Here is a 15,016-nt window from a genome sequence, read left to right on the forward strand (position 1 = left end):
GGGTGTTGAACAATGAGAACACATGGACACAGGGAGGGGAGCACTATACAGTGGGGTCAGTTGGGGGGAAATGGGGGGGATGGTGGGGGGTGGGAAGTTGGGGAAAGATACCAAGGGGAGAGATGCCAGATGTAGGTGATGGGGAGAAAGGCAGCAAATCACACTGCCACGTGTGTACCTATGCAACAATCTTGCATGTTTTTCACATGTACCCCAAAACCTAAAATGTAATAAAATAAATAAATGGAAAAAAAAAAAAAGAAAAATGTCTTTTAATTTAAGTAAGGATCTTGAGATGAGATCATCTTAAATTATCGAGATGGGTCCCAAATCCAATGTCTTCTTAAAAGACAGAAGAGAAGACACAGGCAAAAATGAGAAGGCCATGTAAAGTTAGAGATTGAAATTAGGCAGCCCCACGCCAAGTAATAACTGAAGCCACCAGGATGGAAGATTTTCCTCAGAACCTTCAGGGGGAGCACAGCCCTGCCAACACCTTGATTTTGGACCTCTGGCCTCCAGAATTGTGAGGAAATAAGTTTCTGTTTTAGGTCACCAAGTTTTTTAAATTTGTTAAACAGATCTGTGAAACTAATACAGATTTTGATACCAAAAAGTAGAGTGCTGCTATAACAAATACTTTAAAATGTAGAAGTAGCTATGGAGTTGGGCAGAGGCTAGAATAATTTTGAGAAATTTGGTATAGAAAGTCTAGACTGCCTTGAGGAGATTGCAGAAATCTGGACATTAAGGGTGATTCTGCTGAGGGCTTAGAAGAGATGAAAGAAGCTGAAAAAAATTCTGTCATCATAGAGAATACTTACATCATCTTGAAGAGAATGCTGATAGAAATATGAACATTCAAAGCCGTTCCGGCAATGGCTCAGAATGAAATGAGTGACACTGTGTTAGAATCTAGAAGAAAGGTAACCCTTGTTATTTAGTGATAGAATACTGGCTGATTTGGTTTCTACAGTTTGTGGAAAACAACTTGAAAGTAATGAACTTGAATGTTAGCTGCGGAGTCCAGGCAAAGCGTTGAAAGTGCTGCCTGGTTTCTCCTTGCTGCTTATATTAAAATGAGGGAAGAAAGAGATAAATTTAAAAAGGAACAGATAAGGAAAAAGGAACCAACATATGATGATTTGGGAGGTTCTCAGCCTATCAGAATCATAAAGGGTGCTACAATTAGAAAACTCAGTGTTGAAAATGTGTGCTCTGGAGAGAAGGACAGAAAACTGGCAGGTTAACCTTTTGCTGAATAGGTTAAGCCTGTGATTGATGCGTCCTCTCAACCATCTCGGCAGAAGCTTGGTATAAAGAAGATGGGGATATATAGGAAGGATCTGGGGAGGATCTTTGTGTAATGGTGTGGCTCTTGGTGAGATATACAGCAGTCTTACAAAGTTTTGGGGAATATATTAAAAACACTGCCAGCTTGGACCAAAAGGGACAGACAAGACAAAATTAGAGAAGGCTGTTGGGCTTCCAAAATTCTACAGGCAGGAAATGGACTAATAGAGCTACTTGGCTATAAACATTGTGCTGCCCTTTCAAGAAAGAAAGAATAACTCTGCAGGCAGAACCATGGGAGACAGCACAGAGGGTGAAGCATCAGGCCACGGAGAGTTATTCTCAGGCTTTGGAATGTAATGGAAATTTGCCCTGCTGTGTTTTCAACTTGCTTGTAACCCCTTTATTTCTTCTATTATTTTCCTTTGGGAATTAGAGTATTCATCCTATGCCTGTCTTGCCATTGCATTTTGGAAACATAACTTGTTTTCTGATTTCACAGGTGGACAGAGGAGAATTTTATGCCAGGATGGATCATACCTAGAGTCTCACTCATACATGATTTAGGATAAAACTTGTAAATATAGTTGATATTTACGTGAGATTTTGGACTTAGAGTTGATGCTGTAATTGGTTGAGTTTTGGAGGTCATCACAAGGACAAATATATTTTATGTAGGGGAGGTGGATTTTGGGGGCTTTAGGAGGCTAGAGGGTGGCTTGAATGATGCCCCCAACAAAAAGAGTTATGTCCACCTATGAGGTTCTAGAATTTTCTGCATTAAGGCTGCTCAAACCTTGATTTCAGACTGTTGGCCTCCATAACTGTGAGGGAGTAAATTTCTCTTGCTAAATAGGTTAGACCTGTGATTCATGAATCCACTCAACCATCTTAGCAGAAGCCCAGTATAAACATGGGGTTATCCAGGAAAAATGTATAGAGGATCCTTGGGTAATGGTGTGGTAGCCCTAGGACAGTAATATATCATTTTGTTACAGGCTTCTTCATTGTTACCTTACTTGTGGACATACCATATTCTTCTATCTTTAATAACTTTCTATTCTCTCATAACGTTTGGCCAGTATTTTTGTAATAATCCTTATTGCAAGGTATCATATATGCTAATCTCTTTTGTTAAAATGTGAGCTTCAGAGGCAAAATTATTTTTTATATTTATTTTGCCAAGGCACAGTGTACAAAAGTTAGGTACTCAGTAATGCTAATTCAATGAAAGGGACTTTTTGTAGGGAAAGATATACTTTAAGCCACCATCAGAATTACCTCTACAATATACCTAACCTGTGAAAAATAGTTTGTCCTTGGATAATCCAGAGAGGATGCTCAGTGTTACCTCATGTGCCTTATTGTTTTGTTTTGGACAAATCAAAATTATAGGAGGTCCTTTATTATATAAACTAAAATCTTTCTCACTAAACTTTTTATCTACTGATCCTCTCTTTCAGAACCAAATCTGTTTCTGTGTGTGACACATTGTGGGACAGTAGCAGGCTAAAAACTTGTAGTTTCTTCAACCACTGCACTTCAAGAAATTTATTTTGTATAGTTTGTTACTCTACTCTCCTTCAATTTGTTTATGTTTCTCTTAAAATTGTAGGAAAATCAAAGAGGTTGAGAAGAGTAAGTGTGGAAGTAGAAGAATTGAAGAGCATTGACTAGGTTGAAGGAGCTGGGCAGCTAGAAAGTTAACGAAAATAATGTGGGAGCAAGTAAGGGAAATTTCAATGAATAATGCTTTAAATTAAAAAATTGAGCTTCCTAATCAAAATCTATAAATGCATACATATATATGTGTGTGTGTATATATATATTTATATATGTAAATTTGTATATACACATTTCTCTGTGTGTATATACACTATGTGTGTGTATATATGCTGTGTGTGTGTATATATGTCATATATGTCCACATTTCACTGTGTGTGTGTATATATATGTCACAAATACATTTCACTATGTGTATATATGTCACATATATATACATATATAAATATATATACATGGACATATATGCATTTATAGATTTTGATTAGTGTGTGTATATACATACATACACACATATGCACACACGTGTGTATATGTACATATGTGTGTACATATATATGTATGTGTACATATGCACACACATATGTATAAATATATATACACACGTGTCTATATGCATATATATGTATATACACACACATATATGTATACACATACATATGTGTATATATATGTATGTGTATATATACATATTTATGTATATATGTATATGTATATATACACTTATGTATATATGTATACACACATACATATGTATATATGTGTATGTATATATATACAAATATATGTGTATATATATATACACACACAGTGTATATATACACACATGCATACACACAGATATTTTCAGTTCATCTTGGAAATTTGAGTGCATAGCTTGAGTATAGTCCTGTGTAGGAAACAAAGATGAATAAGGTATATTCCCTGCATAAAGAAATTTATAACAAAATTTACAGCTCGGCACGATGGCTCATGCCTGTAATCTGGCACTTTGGGAGGCTGAGGCAGTGGGTAATGAGGTCAGAAATTCAAGATCAGCTAGGCCAACGTGGTGAAACCCCATCTCTACTAAAAATACAAAAATTAACCGGGCGTGGTGAAGCATGCTTATAATCCTAGCTACTCAGGAGGCTGAGACAAGATAATTGCTTGAACCCGGGAGGCAGAGGTTGCAGTGAGCCGAGATTGTGCCAGTGCCCTCCAGCCTGGGTGACAGAGGGAGATTCCGTCTCAAAAAAAAAATTGGCTAGAGGTGATTATGGGCTGAAGAGGGTAGAATTTTGTAATATACATACCTCAATTTGTACATCTGAGCTGCATTTATTCCACTTGTATTGATCTTACTGAAAATATTTTTGAAATTCCACTTATAATTACTGTCAAACTCTTTAGTACATATAAAAACATGCTTTATAGAAATAACTATTTTCTTTGGGCAGAATTTTTTGAAGAAATACAGTTATTTTGAGCCATATATTTTATAAGGCAAGTAAAAAATTGGAAATGCCAGTTTGTTAACTTTTAAAAACTTGGTCCAAAATAATGAACTGGGCATGGTGACATGTGCCTGTAGTCTCAGCTACTTGAGCGGCTGTGGTGGGAGGACTGCTTGAGTCTGGGAGGTCTCGGAGGCTCAAACGATCCTCCCACCGCAGCCGCTCAAGTAAGCCATGTTTGTGCCACTGCACTGCAGCCTGCAGCCTGCCTGACAAACTTATCACCTAGTATGAAGCCCATTAGAATAGCATCCATTAGCTATTCTTCCTGATGTTCTGTGTCCCCTTGCACCCTCCAACAGGCGCCAGTGTGTGTCATTACACATGTGTCCATGTGTTCTTATTATTTGGCTCCCACTTGTCAGTGAGAACATGAGGTGTTTGGTTTTCTGTCTCTGAGTTAGTTTGCTGAGTATAATGGCTTCCAACTCCATCCATGTCCCTGCAAAGGACATGATCTCATTCCTTTTAATGGCTGCATAGTATTCCGTGGTGTATATATACCACATTTTCTTTGTTCAGTCTATCATTGATGGACATGTAAGTTGATTCCATGTCTTTGCTATTGTGAATAGTGCTGCAGTGAACATACGTGTGCATGTGTCTTTATAACAGAATGATTTAAAATCCTTTGGGTATATACCCAGTAATGGGATTGCTTGATCAGATGGTATTTTTGCTTATGGATCTTTGAGGAATTGCCACACTGTTTTCCACAATGCTTGAACTAATTTACATTCCCACCAAGAGTGTGAAAGCATTTTTTTTTCTCTGCAACCTTGCCAGCATCTGTTTTTTCTTGACTTCTTAATAATCTCCATTCTGACTGGCATGAGATGGTATTTCATTGTGGTTTTGATTTGCATTTCTCTAATGATCAGTGATGTGGAGCTTTTTATCATATGTTTTGGTTGCATGAATGTCTTCTTTTGATAAGTGTCTATTCATGTCCTTTGCCCCTTTTTAATGGGGTCATTTGTTTTTTTCTTGTAAATTTGTTGTAGCTCCTTGTAGACTCTGCATATTAGACAATGTATCCATTTGTCAGATGGATACATTTCAGAATCTCCCATTCTGTGGGTTGTCCCTTCACTCTGATGATAGTTTTTTTTTGTTGTGCAGAAGCTCTTTAGTTTAAATAGATCACATTAGTCAATTTTTGCTTTTGTTGCAATTGCTTTTGACATTTTTGTCATGAAATCTGTTTCTGTGCCTATATCCTGAATTGTATTGCTTAGATTTTCTTATAGGGTTTTTATAATTTTGGGTTTTACATTTAAGTCTTTAATTCATCTTGCGTTAATTTTTGTATAAGGTATAAGGAAGGGGTTTAGTTTCAGTTTTCTGCATATGGCTAGCCAGTTCTTCCTGCACCGTTTATTAAATAGGGAATCCTTTTCCCATTGCTTGTGTTTGTAAGCTTTGTCAAAGATTAGATGCTTGTATGTGTGCAGTCTTATTTCTGAGTTCTCTATTCTGTTCCATTGATCTATGTGTCTGTTCTTGTACCAGTACCATACTGTGTTGGTTACTTTAACCTTGTAGTTAGTTTACTTTAACCTTGTAGTGTAGTTTGAAGTTGGGTAGTGTGATGCTTTCAGCTTTGTTCTTTTTGTTTAGGATTGTGTTGGATATTTGGGCTCTTTTTTAGTTCCATATGAATTTTAAAATCATTTTTTTCTAATTGTGTGAAGAATGTCAATGGTAGTTTTGTCATAGGATCCTTGGGTTTTTGCTTTTCCAGACAGAAATCTCTGTGGCTGGTAGCACGTTTGTCTGAGTTTTGCTCTGGCTTGCTGTCCTCATTCTGTCTACTCAGCCCAGCAGGCTATGCTTGGCTTAAGCTATTGGCCCAGATCCCATGCCTGCCAAGGTTGAGCCAGGCACAGAGTGGTGATGAGTGCATGAGCAAGCACAGAATCTGGCCACTGCACACAGCCAGGCATGCCGGTTGCAGTGGGGTGGGCGGTTCCAGGTACTGACACAGGCGCCAGCTTTGTATAAGAGTGTGGTTTGACCAGACGTACTGCAGGCAGCTTCCGCTGCAGGCACTGTGGAATGCAGTGGCACCTGGAACCTTGGAGATACCAGGAACTGCACAGTCCCAGAGAGGGTGACACAGCTCTGGCTCAGGCAGCCTGTTTGTCTGGGCTCCCCAAAGGGCTGTAGCTTTTCTCTCCTTTTCATTGCCTGCAACATGGCAAGTGAGGTATGCGTTTCAGCCCTGTTTGTGTTACAGCTCTTTCAGTCCTGCTATTTGGCAGGTCCCGAGTTCTTGTTCCATGTTCAGGAAGAATGAAGCATGTAGAAAACTGGAGGGTGAACAAGGCAAAGAGTTGCTTTATAATTATAAGTGACAGTACAGCTCTTAGGAGACCCAAATTTGGTAGCTCGTTTCTGCAGGCAGGTCATCCTGATGAGTGCAGCTCTCATTAGAGAGAAGACTCAGAGTGGGTAGCCCCTTTTCACAGGCAGGTCATCATGTTGAGTCTGTAGCCCTCAGCAGAGAAGAGAAATGGAGTGGGTAGATTCTACCCACAATCAGGTCATCCTGATGTCTGGGTAGCCCTCAGTGGAGAGGACATCTTGAATGTATAGCTCCTATCCACAGGCAGGTCGTCCCATCATCTGCCCGAGCTTAGCTGAGTCTGAAGTTTTTATGGGTTTCAGAGGGGAGGAAGTATGTGCAGATTGGTCCGTGGGTGGCCCTGTGTGGGCCTGGAATAAGCACGGTAAGTTCTCACTTCAGTCCGTGAACAGGGAGCCCAGACCCCAGGCTTATGTGCCTAGCTTGAAGGTGGGGCTTCACCAGACACCTGCCCCTTTTTGCCCGTCTACTCCCTTCCACCATTAACCTGCCATCCACCACGTCCATGGCACCCAGGCTGTTCACATCACAGGGTGCCTGCGGGCCTGTACCAAGCTGCCCCCAGACCCCTTTTGGCCTCCCTCCCATGCCCATTGGTGCCCAAAGTCCAGAGGGGGCTGAGGTAGTAGGGGACCGGTGTGTCAGTGCTGCCCTAAATGCATGCACTCCCAGCCAGGTTGTGATAGCTTCTGGGCTCAGGCACAACTTTGCTCTGAAATTGGAGCAGGCATTGGGAGCAGGGAGAGGCCAGGCAGTACTAGCAGGCACTTTCGAGCCTGTGGTGGGAGAGGGGGGCTCTGCAAGCCCTGAGAGTGCAGGGATGCCTGGGTCCATAGCTGGAGCTGGGTGGCCATAGCTGTGCCCAGGAAGCACAGGGCTCCCACCCCGCCAACTCTGAAGGAGGCATGGGCTCCTACCTGCTTCCAGCCCCCAAGAGCACAGGGATGCCCCACTCCGGACAGTCACGCCTGGGGAGTGTGGGCCCTCCACCCTGCCAACTCAGAAAGAGACAGGGCTTCCACCTGTTTCCTGCTCCCACCAGCTCCATGGAGTGCACAACCCCAGCCATGTCTCCCCGGTTGCAGCTGGTGTTTCTGCAGAGGCCACTGTAGACAGTCACTGCCGCCATCAGTTTACTGGGAATAGCATTGAATCTATAAATTGCTTTGGGCAGTATGGCCATTTTCACAGTATTGATTCTTCCTATCCATGAGCATGGAATGTTTTTTTCATTTGTTTGTGTCCTCTCTGATTTCTTTGAGCAGCAGTTTGCGGTTCTCCTCGATGAGGTCCTTCACTTCCCTTGTTAGCTGGAACACTTTCTTAAGGTGATCACTTTGAAGGATCAGACTTAGCTAGATGTACAGATTCTGGTAGTTGGAAGAAGTCTTTTACCTATGGCTGCATAGTATATGAGCATGTCTATAGCTGTTTGGTCAAATAATTAAGCATTGCTCCCCACTTAAGATGTTGTACTGTTCCTATCTTTTTCAGTTCATGTTCTGTTTAGTGTTTTCCATTATTTCCTCTGCTTTCAGCTTTCGTTTTTTTTTTCCTTTTTCAAGTCATTGATTTAATACCATTAATAGTAAGAGCCGATTTGAAGTTATTTATTACTCTAAATTCCTAGGCTTGTCGTGTTTATGTTGATAAATTAATCAGTCATTCTCACTTTCTTTTTCCTCTTTAGTGGCTCAGACTCACAAGAATTAGTTACTCTGTATGTGTTGTGGATGTCCTCAATACTTTCCATTTATTTTAAGCATTAGTTTTAAAGTTTACCAAGGCTAGAGAGAAAGATAAGATGGGCAATAACAAATAATCAGCACCGTCTGTTTGGTGGCTATTTTGTTTCTAATTTAAATAGTTAACCCTATTTTTCTTAGTTGTCTTCTGTTTTCTCCATGCAGAACTAAATAATCTTTCATTTATTTCATTATTTTTGAAAGGCTTTATATGGCTTTGGCTGTTTTTTCTTAAATATAATGGAAATTTCATTGGATTTTATGGCCAAAGACATAGTGCAATACACTGATTTCCTATTAATGTTTAAAATTAAGATCTTTCTGTTTTAAATAAAAGATTTTCTACACAAATAAGTAAAGGCAATAGATAGTAAAGGCAATAGATAATATAACTTCTATGAAATATTTATAGAACCAATTTTTGTTTATGAAAAACAGATTGTCTTTTTTTTTTCTACTTTTACCGTTGTATAATCTCTGTTTATTATCATTGTTGTATTTATCAGCGCCATTTCATATGGAAAGATAAAATAAACTATCAGTTTTTTAGTTGTTGCTAATAAGAAAAAGCCAAAAGTAATTTCTCATGAAGCGTTTTCCTGACATGATTATATGTTTATAGTTGAGAATGATACCTTAGGTAAGAAGCATCAATGTGGTTTTTTATCCAGTGTTATAGTAAATGGAAATTAGTAATTTGATATTAATTTTTAAGAGCTTTTTTTTTTTTGCTATAGATATAGTTTGGTTCTTGAGTATAGTTTATAGTATCTGAACCATTTTAAATTCCATCTACTAACTGATTACTTTTATTTTTTTAATAGTGAATTTATGGCAGAAGAAAGTAATGAAAAATTTTGGCAGTTTTTGGAAACTGTGCAAGAATTAGCAATTTATAAACAAACAGGTAGGTGATGTACAAATTTTAACTTGTAAGATTTGTATTTATGTGTACACATTATGTTATTATTATTATTATTATTTTTTGAGATGGAGCTTCATTCATGTTACCCAGGCTGGAGTGCAATGGCGTGATCTCGGCTCACCGCAACCTCCGCCTCCCGGGTTCAGGCAATTCTCCTGCCTCAGCCTCCTGAGTAGCTGAGATTACAGGCACGCACCACCATGCCCAGCTAATTTTTTGTATTTTTAGTAGAGACGGGGTTTCACCATGTTGACCAGGATGGTCTCGATCTCTTGACCTCGTGATCNGCTAATTTTTTGTATTTTTAGTAGAGACGGGGTTTCACCATGTTGACCAGGATGGTCTCGATCTCTTGACCTCGTGATCCACCCGCCTCGGCCTCCCAAAGTGCTGGGATTACAAGCTTGAGCCACTGCGCCCGGCCATGTTATTATTTTTTAATGGTAATGGTTAAATGTGAATGCTTCACTGGGTTAGTAATCTGAACATTAAATTTGAAAACATGTTTTAATGGAAACCAGTCTAAGCATCTGTTTCCAAAAATAGAAGGCTTTAATACTTTATTATAAGATAATTCACAGTCATGTTCGGATATTGCATTCTCATCAAGAAGAAATCAAAATTGTTAGCTTAGCATGGTGGTGTGCCTCTCTGGTAGCAGCTACTTGGAAGGCACAATGCCAGAGAATTGCTAGAGCCCAGGAGTCGGAGACTTGCCTAGGCCGTATAGCAAGACCCTGTCTCTTAAAAAAAAAAAAAAATTGACCAAGTGTGGTGGCTCACACCTTTAATCCTAGCGCTTTGCAAGGCTGAGGCAGAGGATTACTTGAGCCCAGGAGTTTGAGCTGTGTTTGTGCCACTGCACTCCAGCCTGAGTGACAGAGCAAGACCTTGTCTCCAAAAAAAAGAAAAAATTGTTGAGATATGGTTTTCTTTTACCTAGATTTCTTTGAAATAATAATTTTTGTATCTAGTAATAGTACATTTTTTTTTTCTCTTTTAAAAGTAGACTTAGTTTTTTTGGAGCAATTTTAAGTTCACAGAAAAATTGGACAGAAAGTATAGAAATTTCCCCATATGTCCCCTTCCCTACACATAAATAGCCTTCCTTGTTATCAACATCCTCCACTAGTGTGGTACATTTATATCAATTGATGAAACTACCTTGACAGATCCTTATTACCCAAGGTCCATAGTTTACATTAGTGTTCCCTCTTGTTATACATTCTGTGGGTTTGGACAAATGTTATACATTCTGTGGGTTTGGACAAATGTGTGCTGACATGTATATTGCATTTTATTGGCAGAATACTTTGACTCTTAAACCACTAAAGAAACTTTTAATACTCTCAAAAAGTCAGGTAACTAATATGCTGTCATTTCACTATCTGTAAAACAGTAATTTCTGTTTTTGTATATATATGAGAGTATATACCCATATATACATATCTCTTCCTCAGAATTAAAAAGTGTTTATTAATGTGTTTCTTAGGGTAGGTAAGTAGCTTAAAGGTAAATTTGAAATTAAATTTTAACAGCAGAGGCTTTATTGTAAAGAAAGGTTTATTATTTTCCTATCTCTACAGAGACTAGAATAGATGAACATGGAATTGCTTAAGAGTGAAATCTTTAGCCATTTAGATATAGAGAGATCTTCTTACTGTTGGTAATTAAAATAGTTTATTATTTTGTTCCTAATTTCAGATGTTTTAAGTGTCCATTTACTGAAGCCTATTTGGCTCAAGCAGCATTGAAGTTCAGCAATTTTGTGATTTTACCAAGTAGATTTTAAAAACAAAGAGATCAGACATCCTTTTAATAACATTTTAAACTGAAATATTTCCAAAAAAATAATTTTTCCTTTCAAAATTTTTTTCTGAGAAAATTTTTAGTCATGAGAAATGCTTGCACTACTTTTAAGATGGTGGGAATACGAAGATGAGTAAATGTACATTCTTAGGACTTCAAAATATAATGAAGGAGACAGCAAAACAGTAAAGTACACTATTAGGTGATAAGAGCTTTAATTGGGGTGTGTACCTGGTTCAAATTTTGCCTCCTAAAAGTATTCTAGATACACTAATTATACTTGGCTATTGGCACTAAATCTCAGTAGAATTTATTCATACAGGTACTTTAAAATTTATTAACAATCATGTTCTTTAACTTTTCTGCTGTTCTTAATTTATGCCTTGTAGGTAGGACTAATATATTATACTTGTAATATAACTCCACAACTTTGGAGTAAGTTGGTCTGAAATGCTGGTGTTTCCAAATAGAGTTTAATGGCAAGATTGTTTTCACCTGGTCTCATGTTGATTACTTGGACATTACTGGAAGATCCAAAATGAAGTTGATTATAGAACTGAGTTCTTGATTTTTTCATTTTTCTCTAGCATTATCCATAACCAACTTCAAAGATGATTATATGGCATTAAGTCAGCTGTATGGTGGAAGATGTACCAATCTGTCGTGTATAAAATACTAACATTTTTTTCTTTTGACTTTTTTTATAGAATCAGATTATTCTTATTACAACTTAATCCTGAAGAAAGCTGGACAGTTTTTAGACAATTTACACATCAACCTCTTAAAGTTTGCTTTCTCTATAAGGGCATACTCTCCAGCTATTCAGATGTTTCAGCAGGTGTGTAAAAATACCCAAACTGTATTTGACAAAGAGGCACATAGCCATGTACATAGAGCTCTTTAATATGAACATCTTTAGTTAAAAATGATCTACAAGTTTATAGTTGGTTCCATAGCCTATCATTGATTATATTATTGTTGTCATTGATTATAATTGAATATATTCTGTAATTTTAATAGTTATTTGGGATAAGGAAATTATGAGGACAAATCATTGAAATGAAGTATCATAAGATTTTAATAGAATTTTTTCAATAACTTTGAAGTGTGTCTTTCCTAGGATAAAGTTGATTTTATTAAAATATTTCTTAGATTCTACCTACATATAGATGTTTTTTACTTTAATTAGAGCAATAACTTAATAGTAGTTGATGAGTTATTTTAATCAAAGTAATGCGTGAGGGTTTTAAAATCATATTGTAATTATCAACTACTGTAGCTAAATATAATCTTTGAAATCTTAGATTGCAGCTGATGAGCCACCACCAGATGGTTGTAATGCATTTGTGGTTATCCATAAGAAGCACACCTGTAAAATTAATGAGATTAAAAAGCTGCTGAAGAAGGCTACTTCAAGGTAAATAATAGCCTATAATGAAAGAAGTGGCTATATAGACAGAGGAGAGTTAAGTAGCAGAAGCTTCTTATAAAAAATTAATATTCTAAGACATTGTATATTTAATAATATGTTTTGTATTGAACACATTAATAAATCAGAGAACATTTTATCTTGATTAACTTTTGATTTTAAAATATAAATTTTTCCAGAATAATATAAAATATATCAAATATGTTTCATGTAAGCATAAATTGTTTTGTGAGCTAAACAGGCAAAGCTATGAGTTTATTTGATCGATATCTCTTTAAATATAAACTGAATATATACCTAGGAGATAACAAAGTTAATAATCAGAACAATAATATATATGAGGTTGCTTTCTGTATTCAAAACTACTTTTTTGCGTTTTTGCAAATATTTAATTCAAAAATGGCAAGTCAGAAGTAAATTATTAATTTGTTAGTGATTTTTTTTTTACAGAGTAATATATCACTGTATTTTTGTTGCCTGATTATACTTTGAAAAGTAAGTTTCTTTAATTTTGAAAGAGCTCTATTAAATGGTAATATATATTTATGCATATTAATACTTCTTTCACTTGTTAAACCTTTTCTAATACTTTCTTATGCTTGTATTGATTTTAATATACAAAAGGCTTTTATTTTTATGTAGCCAAACTTTCTTGTGTATGTAACTTTTATACTGTTTTTATAATAACAGTTTTTCCCAAACCCGATTGGGAGATATTACTAATTCTTTGCAGTAGCTTTCTTGAAGTTTTTCCTTTTATTTTACATTAAATTTTAATCTGTTTATAATTTATTTTCATCAAAAGGTAAGAATCCATCCAGATTTTTTTCCTTAGGTAGTCAATTGTATTAATTCTATTTATATTATATTCCATTATCAACTTCTTGTAGTAGTGCCATACTGTTTTAACATTTATCGCTTTATTATCCAGTTTCTGACAGAATGATTTCTTCTTCATTGTGGCTGTTTTTCCTCCAGAATGCCTTCGCTCCTTGTATTTACTGATGTTTCTAAATTAACATTAGAATCCTTTTCCTTTCCAAGTTACCCACCCCCAAAATCTCTGTTAGGGTTTAATTTGAATTATGGTAAAATTATTGGTTAATTTAGGAAAAATTTACATCTGTGTTATATTGAATCTCTTATCAGATAACATTGTAGGTTTCTCTGTTCAAATCTGTTTAAACTTAAAGGCAGAAATTATTTTATCAACATTTTTTCTTCTGAGATGTATACAAAGTTTTTTATTGGACATACTAATGTGTTGTAAAATATTTTGAAATATTATACCTTCTTTTCAATTCTGAGGAAAACTGATTAATGTTATGGTATATTAATAATTAAGATTATTAATATGTGGGATATTATCTTAATAATTAATGATGTGGGATATTTCTGAGAAAAACTGCTGATTAACAGTGTGGGATATTACCTTAATTTACTTTTGAATTAAGATTGCTTTCATTTTGTTTGCATGCTTCTCTTTTAATAAATGAATAGCTGTAAATTTATTGAAATTATTTCACATCTTTGATTTTATCAGTCTTTCTACTTTCATATAGTGAATTAGGCACCATATTATCCTTACCGTAGATGAGTTAATATGGCATAGGAATTATCTATTCCTTTATATTATTAGACTCACTATAAAATTGTTAGCACTAGTGGATATTTTTTCCTTTCCTAGTGCATCTTAAAGGACATTTTGTAATGTTTAAAATTTATTGTATTGTCATTGGTTTCTGATGTCAGATATTATAATTATTTATAGAAACTAACATATCTTGAAGATTACAAACAAATTAACATCAAACTATTAGGAAAGGCAATCTACTATGGGCCCTGTGAGTCCTTGCATGTTCTTTCTTGGTCTCACCAGTAAAAACTGTAAGGTCCTGACCACTCTTTACCTGGACCATTTCTTAGGGTTGTGTTTGCAGTGAGTAACCTTGAGGAATGAGGTAATGGTTGCCTTTGGGATTGGGGGCACGGAGCAAGCATGTTTTATTGCTTGCTATAAAGCAATGCTTCCCCAAGCCTGGTGTTCCCTTTTTTTTTTTTATTCTCTGTGACTAAAAATTTATTCAGAATACCCCTCTATCTTACTCCTTAATATACAGGAATGACAATAGTTATTTCAAGAGGAAGAGGCTGGTGCTGCAGCTCATGCCTTTAATCCCAGCACTTTGGGAGGCCCACGTGGGCAGATCATGAGGCCAGGAGTTTGAGACCAGCCTGGTTAACCTGATGAAACCCTGTCTTTACTAAAAAAATAAAAAATAAAAAAATTAGTCAGACATGGTGGCAGGTGCCTGAAATCCCAGCTACTCTTGAGGCTGAGGCAGGAGAATCACTTGAACCCGGGAGGCAGAGGTTGTATTGAGCCGA

General features: G+C 36.6%; 1 protein-coding gene across 2 annotated transcripts in view; it reads left to right on the forward strand.

Moving 5' to 3' along the window:
* Positions 1-15,016, forward strand: part of LOC108305413 (UDP-glucose:glycoprotein glucosyltransferase 2) — a 172,952-nt gene that overhangs the window by 16,341 nt on the left and 141,595 nt on the right. For both annotated transcript variants that reach the window (XM_017530058.2, XM_017530059.2), the window contains exons 2-4: positions 9,290-9,372; positions 11,907-12,037; positions 12,504-12,616. In XM_017530058.2, the coding sequence (XP_017385547.1) occupies positions 9,290-9,372; positions 11,907-12,037; positions 12,504-12,616 (327 nt within the window). The remainder of the gene's footprint in view (positions 1-9,289; positions 9,373-11,906; positions 12,038-12,503; positions 12,617-15,016) is intronic.

The sequence above is a fragment of the Cebus imitator genome, unplaced genomic scaffold, assembly GCF_001604975.1.
Source record: "Cebus imitator isolate Cc_AM_T3 unplaced genomic scaffold, Cebus_imitator-1.0 Scaffold62, whole genome shotgun sequence".
NCBI lineage: Eukaryota > Metazoa > Chordata > Mammalia > Primates > Cebidae > Cebus > Cebus imitator.